Below are 18,911 nucleotides of genomic sequence, written 5' to 3' on the forward strand. Positions count from 1 at the left end.
TATATATATATATGTGTATGTATGTATGTATGTATGTATGTGTGTGTATGTATGTATGTGCGCTGTCTAATACAAAAGCAATAAATGTATTTTACACGAAAACAATTGTTCCAGTCCATTTTACTACCCTTGAAAGAATATCTCCATATTGTTGATGTATTATTGCTCAAGTTAGGGTATGTTTGTCATTCTGTTGCAAAATCTTTGGTTATTCCTGATGTACAGAGGTTCAGTAAACTACAATTAAGCATCAATGCGGTGTTGCACATTTACATATTACACAGTCATTTAGCAGACGCTTTTATCCAAAGCGACTTGCAAATGAGATCAATGGAAGCAATCGAAATCAACAAAAGTTGTAATGTTTAAGCATCTGATTGCATCACACATTAAACCCCAGTGTCATTATACTTCCCGCAAATCATCGCTGCAACCACACGACCGGTTTTTCCAGACTGAGAAAGATGAAAACTTTCCTCCTTGTGTTATTTGACCTGCATGGCAGCCTCTGCTGATAGATGGCAGAACTACACCCTTAAGCATCTTTTCATCATTGATGGCCATTCAAAATGTCTATTCTGTCTTATTGTTACTTTACTACATAGCTTTTAATCTTAAAACCTTCTGTCATAATTGCTGTAAATGGAAATGTTTTGTCAAAAACATAAATACATATCTCTACACTTACTGCCTTAAAATCCATTTATACAGAATATGCTGTCACATACTGAAGCTACTTGCTGTTCTGTATGCTGCATTTTTCTACACTAAAACAGACACTGACCATTTTGACCATAATGCTTTTATTAAAAGATTGTATACAGTGTGTAAATAGATCACATAGTGAGTGCTTATATAAACGGTACAGATTTGACCAGCTCAATAAATAAACAAACAAATATTTTTTATGCTATTGTGATGATATTTCACAGAGAAAGTTATAAGCATTGGCAAATTACAGTCTACTTCATCTTAATTGGTGAGTGAAGTGTTCACCCAACTAGACGTCTTCAACGAAAACAAAAATCAACTGGCATAAATGTCCTTTGTATGTATATTAAATATATTATCATATTAGTAATGGCTTCAAAATAGATTAATAAAAGTATTCAAAATATCAAATCTGCATTAAATTTTCCATATCTACATGCTTTATCACGCAGGGCTCAGGTGTGGCAGTTGTACAGGTACGTGCTGCTCAGGCTCCAGTCTGGAGGGAAGTCCTGCGTGGGGTGATTCTTCAGGTGTTTCTGCATGGCTGCCAGGCTGCTACAGAACTCCAGACACAGGGTGCACTGGTAAGGAGTGGCGCCGCCGTGAGTACGCAGATGCTTGATCATAGCCGAATAGTCACGTGAACGCTGGCCACACAGCCGACACTCGAATGGTTTTTCACCTGGAAGAGAGACGAGGAGAAAGAACTGAGCTGAAGGTTTGCCAGAATCCCTAACCAAATCTGTAATCAGTGTTGTTATTGTTAACTAAAACTATTTAAAAAAAAATATATATTTTTTTTTTGGGGGGGAATTGGAATATAGATATATAAAATATAAAGTAAATATAATAAAATATTAAATACAAATTAAAAAATATATAAATATTAAGCTTAAAAAAAGCTTAGAAGTACAAGTACTTAAGTACATAAGTACAGTTGATAATTCATACAGTATAATTCATGAAGATCACATTTAAAAAAAATAGACAAAGCCGTGTGTGATGGACTTATTTAAAACTAAAACTATAAAAAGAATATATATATATATATATATATATAATTTTTTTTTTGTAAATAAAATATATTTTTTTTCAGCTAGTTGCAAAGCAACATTTCTCATATTTATTTACTTTATTATCAACTTAATGTACTAAAATATATAAATCTGAAATAAAATTGAATAAAAACTATGTAAACATTTAAAAAACAATTACTAATAAAATGACAAAATTCAGATTAATTGAGATTACAGATCTAATCTTGATGCAGTGAAATACAATGTACAGTTTCTTAGAAAGTGAAATCTTTATCTAAATGAGTGGTGTCTGATCCTGCTTCTATAGCGCCACCTTTCAGCAGAGTTTAGCTCCAGCCCTAATTAAACACACCTGAACCAGGTCTTCATGATCGCTAGAAACTTCCAGGCTGGATTTAAACACTGGAGGAAGGTGGCTCATGGGTATAAAGGTTGGTTGTACCTGTGTGGACCCGGTGATGTGTGTCCAGCTGGTGTTTAAGGCTGAACCTCTTGCTACACTGTTTGCACTGGTAAGGCTTCTCTCCTCCAACACCCCTCCTGAGTGAGCGCAGAGATCGCCTGTCCCGTCCACCTCGGCCACAGAACTTGCACCTCAGCGCCATTTCCCCAGAACCTGCCAACGGATGATGAGAGAACAGTAAGTGGAAAAACTGGTGGACTATAAATAGACATATTCTCTGTTATCACTGTATCTTTCTAATGCAGTTTCATTTCAGAATAAAACCACAGACAAAGAGGTTTGAACAGCCAAATGTGGCTCTATTGCTCAGTTTACGTATAATGTTCAGAGTCCATTTAAAGGAATAGTTCATCCAAAAAAGAAAACTCCAGTGAAAAAGTCCATTCCCTGTTGTCCTCTCACATCAAAATTTGCCAACATATTTGTTGTTCTGGATGGTTTTCGCTTGTAAACTGTGCTTGATCTGTACATAGTTCTCTTCTGATTCAGATGACTTTAATTAGCAATATATGGATAGATGTTAAAAGTTTCTTAATGATGAATGTATCACACAAATGCAGCTTTTCACTTCACAAAACGTAGTCATTTAGATTACTTGTGGATTATTTTGGTGTTTTTATCAGTTGTTTGGACTCTCATTCGGACGGCACCCATTCACTGCAGAGTATGCATTGGTGAACATGTAATGCTATACATTTCTCCAAATCTGTTTATATGAAGAAATACATAATCTACATCTTGGATGGCCTGAGGGTGAGCACATTTGAATTGTCTGGTGACCTATTCCTTTAATTATCCTTTTTTTTTTTTTTTTTTGAAGAGTTATGAATTCACCAATACATTTTTCAATTCTTTTTAGCACTTACCTAAAGTTTAATGTCAAAGATATACATGCTTTTTAAATGAGCTGTTTATTTCAGTTATAACAATAAGCTCTCAAATAACCATAAATGGTATCTCTCACAATGAACCTGTGACATAGTGACCTTTCGACTAAAACTAAACACATCTTGGTCACCGAGCTTCAGGCCAAAAGTGGAGCTGCGCTTCACAAGAACGAAGGGATATTTTTGGTGTGATGCTGGTCAGCTCTTTGGCCCCTCATATCTGCTCAAATGTGTTTAAATTTGTCTAAGTGTTGTCTAATGCGCTGCTGGTGACAATTGTTCCATTCGCTAAAACACCAGTTAACCAAGTGTGAAGGTGAAAGGAGACTTAGTATTATCTAAATATTAATCTAAAAAGCTCTTTAACTTATTTTAATAAATGGAACCGTATTGTAATTACATTAGCTAACATGAACTAACAATGAAAAATACCTCTAATGCACTTGTTAATCTAAATGTTAGTTTACTAATACATTATTAAATCAAAAGTTGTATCTATTTATTTGTAACAAACCAATGAACAGTTGTATTATTAACTAACATTAACAAAGATGAATAAATACTGTAACAAATGTATTGCTTGTTGTTAATGTGGGACCAAAATAATTTAGCTTGTTTATTACAGAAAACAGAAAAGCACCTAAAAACATTTGTGATTATAAAAATATAAACCAAAGTCTAAAAGCACTAGTAAAACTGATTTATTATGATATTTAATAATAATAATATTTTTTACTTTGTTTTAATGACAGCAGCTTTTGAGCTGCATGAGCATGTTGAGCATCTTGTGTGTTTCACTGGATGCAAGGACTTTTATACAAATGCATTTTTTATACAAAGTAAATTTTCCTTTGTACCACTTTCAAATGACTTGAGAAGGAGACCACATCTTTATCATTGAATACATATCTAAACATGTGGTCATTTTCAGCCAATGTAGATGTGTGCATGATGTGCAGACGCTTGATTAAATGGTTTGCAGCTGGTAAGAAAAATGTTGCACAATTTTCTTACAAAAAAAAAAAAGTCTAAAGTTGAAATTATAAAGAATAATGTATGGCCTTTAGGGCTTTTGTACATTTTATAAGTATTTATCATTCACATAATACATTCTTTGTTTAAAATGTCATAACATTTCTATGAATTTCCTAATTTAAATACAACAGATTTTAAATGTGGACCCAATTATACAAGATGCCAGTTGCTAATATCCTTACACAGTTAAACAATGTACATCAAAATGTACATTAATGTTATAAACTGAATAAATGAGGACTGAAGGACACAAAATATGAGGTCTGACATTGTGATATCTGACTTGGGGAGACTAGTTAAAAATACGTGCTTAAGAAGTTTTCCGAGAAATTTACATACTGGTAAAAAAAATGTATAGCCTGAATGCACTGTAAGTCGCTTTGGATAAAAGCGTCTGCTAAATGCATAAAAAAAATTTTTTTTTAAATGACTGCTTGTTAAAGAATCCTATTCGGAAATTCTTGCTGGTAAATATCCAGTTCTGTTAAAATAAAGCAACCAAATGTTTATTTTCTATTAACTGTTAAAGGGGCAAGATTAAAATTGATTTATGGTCAAAAATAAAGTGACATCTGAGCTTTGGTAGTGCGCAGCCGAGGGGCCCAATTTTAGATAAACACATCCTGTGGCAACTCTCTCTTGGTGTGCGGCCTAGTTTATAGCTCTCCCTGTCCACACACACACACACACATACATACACACACACACACACACACCACATCCTCTCCTGTAAAGCTTAAAATGTGAAAAAAGCATGGTTAACACTTTCTGTCTTTATATTCGCGAAGACCTCGCTTGTGACAATCATATGGACGCTTGCAAAGTTGTGTAAGCTTATACTTCTGAGCTCGCTGAAACGCAAGCAAACGCAAAAGTCATGTGTGAAACAAAAGCAAACATATGTGCCCACGTCTGACATTGTATTCACATATATATATAAACACCCACACATTCCCACATACCCCACACTCTCTCTCACATATACACACACATACACTAACTCAGGATGCAGCACAGTAACATAAAACTGCTGCAGAAACCTGCGCCTTTACAGCACAAGTTTGCTGTTCGAAAAGGTGGCGTTGAACATTCTTAAAACTGAGGATATAAGTTGTTTGATGCATTTTTATAAAACCAAAATCTATAAAAAGCAGAAAATGTGCAGCTGGTATCCTAAAATGACTTTAAAAATGACTTTAGTTGGCGTAGCCTATATGAACCTAATGTTGTCATGTTGAATGAGTCATATGCCACCGCACTTTTAGATTGTCGCAAACATTTTCATTAAAGTTGAAGAAAATATTCATCTTATATTTCAGAATGTAATACACATGTTGACATGCTGTTAATGCACTACAACCCTTCTATTTTGTGTAATTATAGACATGCAATTGTATAACCCTATAATGATTACGACAAGACTACATGAAATATGCTTGCTTAAAAAAAAAAAAAAAAGTCCACCACAGTTAAAGAATTAGTCCACTCAAATGTGTACTCATCCTTAGGCCATCCACGATGTAGTTGAATTTGTTTCTTCGTATGAACAAATTTGGAGAAATTACATCACTTGCTCACCAATGGATCTTCTGCAGTGAATGGGTGCCGTCAGAATGAGAGTCCAAACAGTTTATAAAAACATCACGATAATTCACAAGTAAACCACATGATAGTCCACAAGTAATCTACATGAAAAAATCCATCAAGGCGTTTTACCTCTAAACTGCCACTAATAAACTTGTATTTGTAACAAAAGTCCATAATCCATATTACAACACTTCCTTCAGTGAACAAGTCTATCCCCTGTTGTCCTCTCACATCAAGATCCACTGACATGTTTTTTTAGACTTTTTTCACTCATGAACAGTGCTTGATCTGTGCATATTTCTGTCCTGATTAGGATTTCTCACTGGTCAAATCAGTATTATAGATAAATGACTTGTACTTCAGCAATGGTTTTAAAGTTAAAAATGCCTTAATGATGGATTTATTTCTTACAAACAAGCATCTTTTTGCTTCACAAGTCGTTAATTGATGGAATGGATTAGTGAGGATTACTTGTGGATTACAGTGAAGCTTTTATCAGCTGTTGTCGGTCTCATTCTGACGGCACCCATTCACAGCAGAGGATCCATTGGTGAGCAAGTGCTGTAATGCTATATTTCTCAATTTGTTATAATGAAGAAACAAACTCTACATCTTGGATGGCATTAGGGTGAGTACATTTTCAGCTAATTTTCATTTTTGGGTAAAAGCTAAAAGGTATGAATTTATATTTATTTTAAACCACAACTACTCACATGTATATGATATAACACATACTGTCTAACTTACATAGTCTCCTAAAGATAACATCTCATAAAAATGTGTTACTATCATTCTCACCCCAAAATGCTCAGTCGCGCATATGCTCGCACACACTTAAAAAACGCTCTAACCCCAATTTGGATGAAAAAAGAACAAGTCAACACTTCTCTTTTGGTACTGTATACAAACCACCATGAAGCACAGAACTGATCGACCGCAGGACTGTGCTGATGCACCACGATTCAGAAGCCACAGTTTTCTCTCGCGCACAGCTTTACACCCCAGTTTAGCAGGTAAGGGGTCATTCGCATATGTCTTTGTGTCCTGAGAACATTATGTAAACTAGGACAAAGCACAACCACCATTGAGACTACGCAGTAACCCCTAAAAAGTATTTGGACACTAGATGAACTTACAATGCACAAATGTTTTTGCATTAGCTGCCAAGCGGCATCTGCACAGCAGGAGCGTTTCTCAGAACTAACTTCACTTTCGTTAAATGGTGTCAACATGAGTTTTTTTGTTTTTTGTTTTAATCTGAAGTATGAAGTCATTTCCTTCAGGTTCACACAGATGCCCTAGAACAATATTCATAGGTATAGTTCACTGCATTAATGTTTGACAATCAGAAAGCATCTGAACACTTTGAGGTGTACATTCAATTCTGAATATTACATCAATTTGAAGAGTGCACCTGTGGTGCCTTCTTGTAAATAAATGCATCAGAATTAAATACATTATCATAGAGGCAATGACATTCACATTTAAGCCATTTATAATGCTGGGTGCAAGCATTAATTATGAAATATCCAAAGCAACTTTAAATTGCATTGAAAGTATAGATTTAAAAGTCATGCATTCCCTGGGATTCAAAATCACGACCTTGGTTGACTGTTTGAGCTATAGGAATGATCATATTATAATAATAATAATAATAATATAAAATGAAAGATAAAGTAAGTGATTTAAAAATAAATAAAATAATAAATATCAAATAATATTTATTTTTCCTTTGCATTTTAATTCTGGTCCAGGCTTGTTCCCTAGTCTTTCTAATAAACCTGGAGTGGATTTGTAACAGATTGCCTATGCTCCTCTATTGTAAATCACTTTGGATAAAGTGTCTGCTAAATGCATAAATGCACTGTGTAAAAATAAGTAAAATAAAAAAAATGATTTTAATGGGAAATTTTGGCTTTGTATTGTTTTGGAAAGATTTCAAAGGAATCAAACTGATAAACTGAACTTTCATTGATGCATGAATGAATTTTGCATTTTTTCCACCGTCTACTATCCTTTTGTTTTTACCGCTGGCAGCGGAAGAGAGGCAACAGCCACCATCTTTCAGCTCTTTGAGAGATACACAACATTTACATCCTGTTGCATGCATCCATTCCTCTGATCTACGTAAAAAGTAGGTGCATCCCAGACCAAATCTGCAACTCTGCCGTGCATTTTGTGTTTCTGCAAGCGTCTGTATGATTATCTATATGCCTTTTTTTTTAAAATTCTGGGCAGATAAGAGTGTCTAGATTAATTTTTGTGTATTTGTACAACATATTACCTGAGGTTGATGACCCAGTCGTTGGCCTCCAGGGGTTTTCCAGGGCCGGTTTACCACAGTGTCTGCAGCATATCTCCCTCGCCGCTTGAACCTTTGGCTTCCTGTGGAAAATGTCATCATGTTAGCGCCCATTCAAAGATGTCCATATTTTCCATGCGTAACTAGCGTAGACGATCGCATTTAGGACTTTATTCATCATCAACATATATCTTCAAACGGACTCACTGCGTTTTCCGCTGGTGTTTTTTTTTTAACCACTTGTTGATCAGGTCAGCTAACACCTGCAGGTTCAGTTGCACTTCTAGAGCTGCATTTCAACACATTCTAGTGTGTTGGCTAGACCACAGCTAATTCGGACCAGCAGGTAAAGGTCAGTGAGAAACCCACACGCTCTCAGGTGTTATTGCTGATAACCTCTGTTAGACTCGGTGTGTTATCACATTTGTGTCATTATTTAGGAGAAAGGGCACTATTATTTCAGTTTTAAAACACACTTCACAGAATTTTCGAATATACAATCTTGCAAACCGTTTAATGTAAATGCTTCAGCCTAAATAATTTAAACTAGTAGATTAGATGAATGCACATATATGCCTAGGTATGACTTTCTGCATACACTTTTTATGGACCGTATTGTGAAGGAAAAGCAGTCTATAAATGTTTATAGGAACTTCTTAAATGCTTTCAAATGCATCCCAGGATGCACCTGATGGTTCAGCGTTTAAAAATACTGAGAAATGAGTAGGTGTGATGTATATGTAGAGAAAATATACGAACACACATTGATATACAGCACTCACTCCGTAGCCCAACAAACTGCCATTCAAACTTGTCAAATCTGTTGTATCAAATGATTAAGAAAATCAATTTAGACTTACATCCCCTCCTTCTGTCTACGACCAAAAACTGTAGGAACAAAGGTTTTGTGTTCAGGTAGCAGGAAACAATGCAAGCAGACAATGGTTTCCTTTGCCGGAGTCAAGCAGCCTGCGGCACGTCTACAGTGTGAAGGAAAACTCATGCGACTCAAGTATATAGAATCAAAATAATATTAATAATATGCTCTACCAAATATATTACATTAGTCTAACAGGCTCTTATAAATTTCACATTATTTGGGATGTTTAACCATGAAATGTGATATAATTGAGTCTAAAATGGTGTGTGGGCGACTTGTACTGTTTCCCTGTGCGTGTATAGGTAAAGAAAAACAGCGTCTGCTCAGATGTTTCGTTTCAGCATTGATTGAGCAAAAGACGCATAAAGATCTCCGTCTCAATGGGGCACCTGTTTGTGTGTGGCAAATTAGGGAGTGGAACAGACTTTGGCTAAAAATGAGACTGAAATAGAACATCCTGCTCTGAGGGTGGAGATGACTGACTTTCATGTTTACTGTTTGTAAAGTCGGGGACAAATGGGGGGCTCCCCTCAGTTTCGGCCTTGATAGTAAGTGTTGTGTTCCAAAACACTCCACCAACATATCCAGTATTTAGTGCACATGGTGCTTCTGTGCTTTTATACTGGCTCAAACACTTAAAATTAACACTCTAATAAAAATAAAGACTTGAATTATTTAAATGAGTGACTTACAGATCTTTGAGCATAAGCACATCTATAGGTCATACAATTAAATTTTAATTATATTAAAATATGTATTATTCATACCCCAAAATTTTTCATTACAATGATAACATAATTGTCTTTATTGCATAATTACTGTTATTCCACTGCAGTGGAACCACAGATGGTTATTAGTTCCCCTCATTTTAATGGAGCCTGTAGAAAGATAATTCTTGTAGGTGGAAAAGGGGGCTGGTTGGGGAAAATGTGTCCGTTGGAAAGTACAGAAAAAGAAGAGCATCACATAAGTCACATTCATAGACACACACTCACACACACACAAATGCAAGCATATACGCTACCCGTCAAAAGTTTGACACGCATGACTGAATTTGTTTCTCAACTTAAAAATGACGTTATAAAATAGTTTTGTAGATAAATACAATTTTTGCATATGAACTTTTGTACAAAACTTTGTACAACTATTTTTTATTTTTATTATGGATAGGTTGAAGCGGATAGTGAAGGTAAAGCAGTCAACAAGTGTGAACTCTTTCAATGCTGTTTAAAAAGCTTTTCAGGATTTACTACACTCTAAAAAATGCTGGGTTAAATACAACCCAGTGCTGGGTAAAATAGGGACAAACCCAGCAATTGGGTTGAAAAACCTTGCTTGGCACTACAGTATATTACACAACGAATATTTTATTGAAGTAAAATATTGTAGAGAACATTATTTTTTCATTTTAAACTTAGAATCTGGATAAAAGTCAATTTCAAGCAACTGTACACTCTAAAAGTTCCAAAATCTAATAATTTAAATAAGTCAAACCTTACTATCTTGGTTTGTACAGACAAAGCCGAAAGTTTGAGAATACTTTTTTTAAATTTTTTTTTTTTTAATCTAATATATAAAACACTTACAAAATGACTCACTACTTTGCATATAGTAGCAAACCATTCCTTTTGTTTGCACTTTTAAATATTAAAATGATTACATATTTAGTGAGAGGTGATATTAACTGATGCAAAAAAAAAAACTTCAAAGGTAAGCAAGATCAGATTTTGCGGTGTTTGCTCTTGGTTATGACTGTAAATGTGTTGCTGCATTTGTTAAAGTTTACCAGGCTAATGGTGTTCCGCTGAAATTAGCTGACTATAATGTGGCTTCCTGTCGAAAATATCGTAAAAAAAAAAAACGAGATTTCTTTCACCATGCTGACAACACCCAGATGTCTTATAACCTTGGACTTCTCCCTGAAAAAGATGGACAAGTGGCTTCTGAAGCTCTGTGTTTAAAAAATATGTAATATTTTATTGAATATTTAATGTTTAGGTATACAGAAGGCCCTAAAAGTATTTGAACACTTAATTAACTTCCTTTTTTGTCACCTTCATGTTGTTGCAAACCTTAATTACTTTCTTTCTTCTGCAGAAGATATTTTGAAGAATGTTCACCAAACAGTTTTGTTTACGAATGATTTCCATTGTATTGACATAAAAAAACATAGAGACATTTGTCAAAACATCCTTTAAGATGTTTCACCGAAATAATTATTTTGGGCGAACTATATCCCCTTAAGGTGTATGAATTATAAAATGTTCAAACCCCCTAAAATTGTGTGAAAAATCCTTTTAAATTGTGCTTGTGCTGTCTGTCTCAATTAAAATCAATTCCATATGGTTTGATAAATGATCTAATCCAATAACATTCATACACTGTAAGTGTCATCTGTGTGTCGTTTCTTACCTCTCTTGATCATCTGACATGGACCCCGTTAAAGCTGCACTGATAGAGGCGTTCTTTCCTTTCAGACCAGGAATGAAGGGACTGTCTTGAGTCAGCGGAGGAGAGTGTATGAGAGGGTGATAGGGGTGAAGCAACCCGGTGTAACCCATAAGTGAGGAGGAGACCTGTGGCTGGAGCGAGTGGTGGAGGATGGGGTATATGGGTGTGGGGTAGGGATACGCTCGAAGGGAGTGTAAGGTCATAATTTCTCTACAGTTTAACACCATGCTCCTAGACGAGCTGATCGGCGGCCAGCAGAAGCGAGAGCTTGGAGACGGAGAGCTGGAGGAGATGATGGTGTCACTGGAGAACATGGGAGGCAGAGGAGACACGGGAGAACAGCTCTTCTTATGTGCATTGTGGACCGACCTCTTGGTGGAAGAACGTTCTTCTTCTAAAGAACAATCAAGGTGGTCTTCATCCAAATTGTGGCTAGTTTTAGACAACCGAGTGTCCTTGTGTGCTTTGTCATCTTGGAGGGAATTTATCACTTTTGCATCTGTCTTAGTTGGGGATTCTGGATCTCTAAGTTGTGCTTGACATTGTTCTACCAAAGACTCCACTTCCAGGTACTCGGCGCCCCTCAGCAGCTCCTCAAGATCATCTTTGGGCACCTCCAGCGATTCGCTGTACACATAGTCTAGGATTTGCTTGAAGGTGTGGGAAGAGACTCTTTCTATAACGGAGCAGTACCCTGGACCGTGCTGTTTTGTTAGCTGACGCTTGAGACGTTTGCTCGCCAGCGCTAGTATCAGTGCGTGGGCTTTAAAAGAAAGGCCCTCCACGGTGAGAAGCGTGTCACAAAGGGTTCCGGCCTGGCGGAGCTGCTCCGTCTGATGCAGAAATGGCACATGGTGAGGGTTATGAATGCGGATCATCTTCAAAGAGTGAAAGGTGCGGCTGAAGTGAGATGATCAGGTTTGATGTCGAGATGAGAAATCTCATGTCAGCCTTTAGATGGGGGGAAAAACAGAGGGTAAGTTTGTCATGGGACAATGAGGAATAATAGTCGACATGAAAGAGAAGATGAAGAGAGAGAAAAACTGCTTAGAAAATGTTCTAATCTAAAAGTCTTAAATGAATCTCCCAGGAAATGATAAAATATAAATATAATTGGATTACATAAATTACAAATTTTTCTGTAATATGATATATTATTTAAAAACACTGAAAAAATGAATCAATACATTGCAGTTATATTTATTGACAATTAAGTACAATCGATAAGAACAAATGGTAATATTGTTTTTGTTTTTTTATGTAGACAATAATACCCATCTCTCTGATTATATTTTAATTGTTTATCTTTTTATTTTCTTATTTATTGACTTGTCCGGTTGATTGACTGTTTATTCATTCTTCGATTTATGTATGCATTTGGCTTAGGTAAAAATAGATCATTAATAGTCAAAAAATAAAACAGAAAAAGTAAAAAAAAAAAAAAAAAAGAGTTTTATAGGCCTATAATTTTCCCGAACTTAAATAAACTATTCTTGTCTGCTCATTTGATGACACATATGTTGAGATATCAATGTCTAGACGTCTAACAGTCATGAATAAGATGATCAATCTTAACCAGACTTTTTACATGCATCCGAGGACTGATCAAACCTTTCATTGTTCAGCTGTTTTAAACGAAAAAAAGAGATCTCGTAGCTTTCAGACAGATAGACCAAAAGAAAGACTGAAACATAGATAAGCCCGAAGAGGTAAATACACTTAGCAATATAAGCCATTTGACTTAATTTCAGAGATTGTGAAAGACATATTCAGAAGAATTCAGCAGGGTTTTTTCCTGAACTCATCAGCGTCGCAACACCTCTAACCTACTTTCATACATCAGGCAGACAATCTAATTCACAAAATGAAACTCTAAGCAATGTTTAATCATTTCTATCTCACAATACATTCAACCATGAACTGGAATTGCATTGTCTGCGTATGGCACAACGCGGAGGCGGACATGTCTGGTCATGTCAGGCGGCAAAGGGCCTTTCGCATTTTGCATCACCTTTGAAATTTTGTTGTGGAGCTTTTGTGATGAAGCCACAGACCTCTTCAGAATGTGAAACTCTGACTAATGCCGGTACGCTGAGACTCGTAAGAGTTCAAGTTTGTTTGATCAACAACAACAGTATCAAAGCCATACAGTAGGTCGGTTTAGATATGCATCTACTGTAGTAGCAGTGTGATGTGGTGTCTGGTGAAGCGTTTGATTACAGTACATGTCAGCTGCGTTCTAATTCCTCACAATTGCGCAGAAAGTGATGCGGACTGTGTGGGGAAAAAACGGGTTTGATACTCGATCTGGAAATGCGTACAAAGAATGACACTCCAAATAAGAAACATGACCGTCCTGGAATATGAAATTGCCGTCTTGGGACAGTAACGAGATGTACAAGATTCAAGACGCAAGTATCTCAGTCGGCGCTGTATGTTTTGTCGTCGATTTGACGAATGCGCAAACAAGAAAGTCGAAGAGTATCGAATGCCTGCAAAAACTTATGCTGATACAATCACTCCCCCTCAGCGAGGACGCAACGGTGACGGATTGTGTGGAACACATTGTACTGAGATGACGGTGCTTGATGTTCTAATTACTAGAATTGATGCTAAACTGGTTAAAAGTGAGACACACACATGCATCATACACACACACACAAGCAGCAAAGCATGAAAAAATCCCCGAAACAACTCATCGTTAATATTGTGAGGCGTTATACCAAACAGGTGTGTGCAGATACTTCGCTTTCATAACTGCCCAAATTAACTGTTGAGAGTTTACTTTATTTCTGGCTAACACAACTTATGTGATCTAGAACTAAGAAACGTAATAGAATAGTTTACCCCAAAATTAAAATGCTGTCGTCATTTACTCACGCTCATGGCGTTCCGCATCTCTATGTCTTCACAAATGAAGATCGTTGAAGGACACCGGTGTCCAAACCCATTGAACTACATTGGCTTTCATTGTGCAGATGTACAATGTACAAGACATTTTGTTTGAAACGAGGGTGTAAGTATGACATAAAAACAGTTTTTTTCAATTTTAAGTGAACTATCCATTTAAAACTGAATATACTCAGCTGCCAACAAAATAGACTTCTTCTCCTTTGCACCTTTGTTTGTAGCATTAGCTTGTGTGTCTGTGTACCTTTTTTCTAAAAAAAAAAGCCAGATGAGTCATGTATTATACTCTAATATTAAAAGTCTAATGTGTCATAAATATAAGTGAGTCATATTACTGTACTTAATCTAGCCTACACCAAAGATGAAGTTTAGAATGCAGTATGCCATTTATTAGTCCTTAGACATGCAAAAATGAATATCATATTGCCAAAGCTACCAACCTAAATGCATCTCTTGTTTTTGCTTTGCAGAAGTCACTGGAAATTTAGAATCAAAGCTGAAAAATGTTGTCAAAAATGATCTAGTTATGTACTGTATGTTAAGCATATTTTATAGCTTATGCTAAGAATATTCTAAATTCTCAATCTAAGATAGCCTAAATAAACAATAAAATATTCATTAACCGTTTCATGCATTAGCCTACTGCATTTGCTGTATTTTCTACAGCTATCGTAATCACAGTCACTCCAGCAACTAAAAAAACAGTGCTTTGTTGTTTATATTCTGTTTATGACAACAGTAAAATTAGCAACGCTAAATGAAATGCAAATTGAAACACCAAGAAATTACTGAAAGCGTTGCAATTTTTAAAAAAGTTTTACAATACGCCAAACAAAGCACGTCGCAGTGAACGATACCTCACCAGTTCCTATTCTTTCTTCACCCATTTCTTTTAAAGCCCTGATGCAGTTGAATTCTCATTTGAGCGTGAGAATAAGAAGAATGAAACTGAGGAAGATGTGCTGTAACTGCGATGCGATGCGATTTTGACTCAAATGACTGCAAATTCTGCAATAGTGCAATGAGCAATTGACTTACCTGCCATGCAGGACTGTGAATGTCTGAATCTGAAACGCAGGTTACCCTCTGTCCCATTACCAAACCGAACCCTTGCCTTCATTGTACGAAACTATAGTACATCAGATGTCAAAACAACTAGGCCTATCCAACAAAAGGCATTACCCCTGGTCACAACCATCTGTAAGCGCTATCAACAAAAATCTCACCCACTAGTGAAGAAGGAACCTACAGACTATGTAACAGGCACTCAAATGCAGGTGATAACTTTAGAAATCTGCAAAAGTGCAATGGTCAGGCCCACATAAAGAGACACAGTGCGAGAAAGAGGCCCATGAGTAACAGGGGAAAACCTGTCTGCAGTGACACATCCTCTCCGGGCCTGCAGTCAGAAAAGACCTCAACACACACAATCAGACACTTGCACGGATGCTTTTGTAATCAAAAGATGTTTTTCCAGATATAGAAAGCACGGCACTTGGTGATGGGGGAGGGGAAGAGGTAGAGAGACAGCAGACAAGATGAGAAATGGCAAGATGACACTAGAAGGTGGAAAAGAAGAAGAGCCTGACTGACAAACTTTCAAAGACGTACCTATGCGATCAAGGTAGAGGCTGCGTCCTGCCGCGAGCAAGTCAACAGAGACGCATTAACACGCATCGCGACCTCAACCAGAGGTGTCATCGACCAGTGGAAGCCTACATGTGGGTGAAATCTAGCAAGGCCACCTCTAAACTCAAACCAGCCCCTCCCCTTTACACCTCAGACATCTGTGATTGGTCTTCCCTTACCAAAAAGTAGTATACTTCAAGTTTATTTTATTAAGTATACTTAAGTAAAGTTCAAGTATATTTTTAAGTATACTTTATGTAGTAAGTATACAAATATCAGTGTACTAGTAGTATACTTGTAAGTGTACTATTTCAATACTCCTTGGGACTAAATTGGCCCACTCTATACTTGTAAGTTCTCTTTAAGCGAACTTTACATCATTCTTTAAGTATACTACTATGTCCCTATTTAGGTATTAATTTGTATATATTTTGTTATATAAGTACATAAAGCCCATGTCTGAGAAGTACATAAAAAGTAGACTGAAAGTATACTTTCCTAGTTTTAGTTTAAAAGAAGTATACTAATAGCACACTTGAATAAACTTCTTTTTCGTAAGGGTTCTTTTGCTTTTTTGCTTCCTTTCTTTCACCATTTTTTCTAGAAATCAAATGCATCTGTGCTGTTGACTGATTCATTGAAACCTTTCCTGATAGCAGCAGGAATACGAACTGGTCAAGCTCAGAAAGTTGATTGATAATGATATTTCCAAGAAAACTAATTTTGTTTTAATCATTTTGATAAGAGAAATAAACAGTAGAAAGCACCTGTGAACATGACAAAAATTACAATACATGTTCCCTTATAAGTGATATTGTGATAAAAAGACATTTATGATGGGGACATGAAAACGTACTGCAACTAATATTCAGCTACACTGAAACAAATAGTTCTCAAAGTAAATAAAACAATATTTTTCCATTGTAATTAAAACAAAGGATTGCTGGGGTATGTTTTACAAGAAAATACTAATTAAGTCTTTGTACTTCAAAATTTCACATTTAATTCAATGTAACTTGATATTTTTTTCTAAATGTGAAATTTATGACCAAATTTATAAGTAAATCCTATAACATTTTTTTTCAGAGTAATATTCACAAGTTCACATGTCCATCTAATTCTTAAATTCTTAATTTATAATGGGAGTGAGGTAAGCAACTATACTTATATGCTTTGGTGTTTTTGAACAGATTAATAAGCTTCTCCTAAACTTTTATCTAAAACAGAATAGTGGAAACATTATTTCTTTCTACTATTTGCTAATAACCTACCTTAGTAAATGTGTGTTGTTGTTTTTTTTGTGTGCCAGTTTTTTATGCAACTGCCCACACTTGTTCCCATAATCACAAAATATCATGTTATGGAAAACAGCCAGTTTAACATGAAAGAAAAGGTGAAATGAAGAGGACTGTCACTCTGGCCACAAGCGAAACTCTGAAAAAAAACATTGAAGATTCACCTCTTTTATCAACTCCTCATCTCTCTGAACAAACATCACTTTACACATGCATCTCTCTGTACCCACACTGATTATATAAACATATTTTGCAAAATTGATGGCATTGGTTAATGAGCAAATCAACCCACCAGATAAGAACAACAACATGAAGAAAATGAAAGCGAAGGTGTGCAAATTGTTATTTGAGATAATCTTATCAGTCATTGCAGTGGAGGCTGGAGATCTTTATCAAATTATAATGTGCAATACTTTAAGCTATCACGAAATGTGGCACTTCCTTTAAACTAGCCTAATTAAAAGGCCTGCTTTGTCATAAGTCTTGAGATTCTCTATTTTTCCAATGGCATTATGGGGATCCTAAGGTCACAGTCAGAATCATAATCTCTGCAAAATCTGAAAAAGCCAAGCCACACATACACACACACACACACACACACACAGTGCCTTGCAAAAGTATTAAAACTCCATTTTTTTCATGTTTTGTTATGTTGCAACCTTATGTTAAACTGCTTTAAATTACTTTTTTCCCACATCAATCTACACATACACCATAATGACAAAGCAAATAACATGTTTTTAACATCTTTGCAAATTTATTAAAGATAAAAACTTAAAACGATTCCATTGCATAAGTATTCATACCCTTATCTGGGACAGTTGACATTTAGCTCAGGAGCATTCCTATTGCTTGTAAATGTTACCACACACTGAGTGAAGTTAACCTGTGGCAAATTCAATTGAATGGGTATGATTTGGAAAGGCACACATACCTTAATAAAAGGTCTAACAGTTGAAAATGCATATTAGAGCAAAGACCAAGCCCTGAGGTCAAAAGAACTGCCTATAGAGCTCAGAGACAGGATTCACAGAAGAATGTAGCTTCCATTATCCATAATGGAAGACGTTTGGAACAACTAGGACTCTTCCTAGAGCTGGCCTCCTGGCCAAACTGAGCAATTGATGGAGAAGGGCTTTGGTTAGACTGATGACCAAGAAGCTGATGGTCACTCTAGTTGAGCTCCATGATCATATGTGGAGATAGGAGAAACCTACAGAAGGACAAATATCACTGCAACACTCCACCGATCTGGGCTTTATGTCGGAGTGGCCAGACTCAATCTTCTCCTCAGTGAAGACACATGAAAACATACTTGGAATTTGCAAAAAAGCACCTAAAGGACCCTCAGACTGTGAGAAACAAGATTTTCTGGTCTGATGAACCTCAATTCCAAGCATCATGTTTCAAGGAAACCAGACCCTGCTCATCGCCTGCAGAGTACCATCCCAAAAGTAAAGTGTGCTGGTAGCAGCCTCATGCTGTGGGGCTGCTTTTCAGTGGCAGGGACTGAGGGACACATCAGAGTAGAAGAAAAGCTCAATGCACCAAAATATAGAGATATAGCCTTGATGAAAACCCAGTCCAGAGCATTCAGAACCTCAGACTGGGCAGAAGGTTCACCTTCTAACAGGACAATGACCCTAAGCACACAGCAAGAGTGGCTTATAGACAACTCTGTGAATGTCCTTGAGTGGCCCAGCCAGAGCCTGGGCTTGAAC

General features: G+C 36.3%; 1 protein-coding gene across 2 annotated transcripts; it reads right to left on the reverse strand.

Annotated features, from left to right (window-relative positions):
- Positions 1 to 832: 832 nt before the first annotated feature.
- On the reverse strand, positions 833 to 15,980 carry LOC107745206 (zinc finger and BTB domain-containing protein 16-like). 2 transcript variants are annotated; one of them, XM_016559062.1, is made up of 5 exons: positions 15,878 to 15,980; positions 11,318 to 12,307; positions 8,008 to 8,108; positions 2,194 to 2,367; positions 833 to 1,396 (listed from the first exon to the last, which is right to left on the reverse strand). In XM_016559062.1, exons 2-5 carry the CDS (start codon positions 12,232 to 12,234, stop codon positions 1,167 to 1,169), a joined length of 1,422 nt encoding a protein of 473 aa, XP_016414548.1. In that variant the 5' UTR covers positions 12,235 to 12,307; positions 15,878 to 15,980; the 3' UTR covers positions 833 to 1,166. The 2 variants fall into 2 exon arrangements, with proteins under 2 accessions (XP_016414548.1, XP_016414546.1); XM_016559060.1 differs by lacking the exon at positions 15,878 to 15,980 and having other exon boundaries at positions 11,318 to 12,440.
- Between the last annotated feature and the right edge of the window lie 2,931 nt (positions 15,981 to 18,911).

The sequence above is a fragment of the Sinocyclocheilus rhinocerous genome, unplaced genomic scaffold (genome assembly GCF_001515625.1).
Source record: "Sinocyclocheilus rhinocerous isolate Xijiao unplaced genomic scaffold, SAMN03320098_v1.1 scaffold257, whole genome shotgun sequence".
NCBI lineage: Eukaryota > Metazoa > Chordata > Actinopteri > Cypriniformes > Cyprinidae > Sinocyclocheilus > Sinocyclocheilus rhinocerous.

Coding starts and splice junctions, on each gene's coding strand:
- LOC107745206 (XM_016559062.1), bottom strand. CDS start 12,234: ATGATCCGCATTCATAACCCTCACCATGTGCCATTTCTGCATCAGACG. Junction 8,109..11,317: donor ATGTCAGATGATCAAGAGAG/GTAAGAAACGAC, acceptor CATTTTCCACAG/GAAGCCAAAGGTTCAAGCGG. Junction 2,368..8,007: donor GACTGGGTCATCAACCTCAG/GTAATATGTTGT, acceptor ATCCGTTGGCAG/GTTCTGGGGAAATGGCGCTG.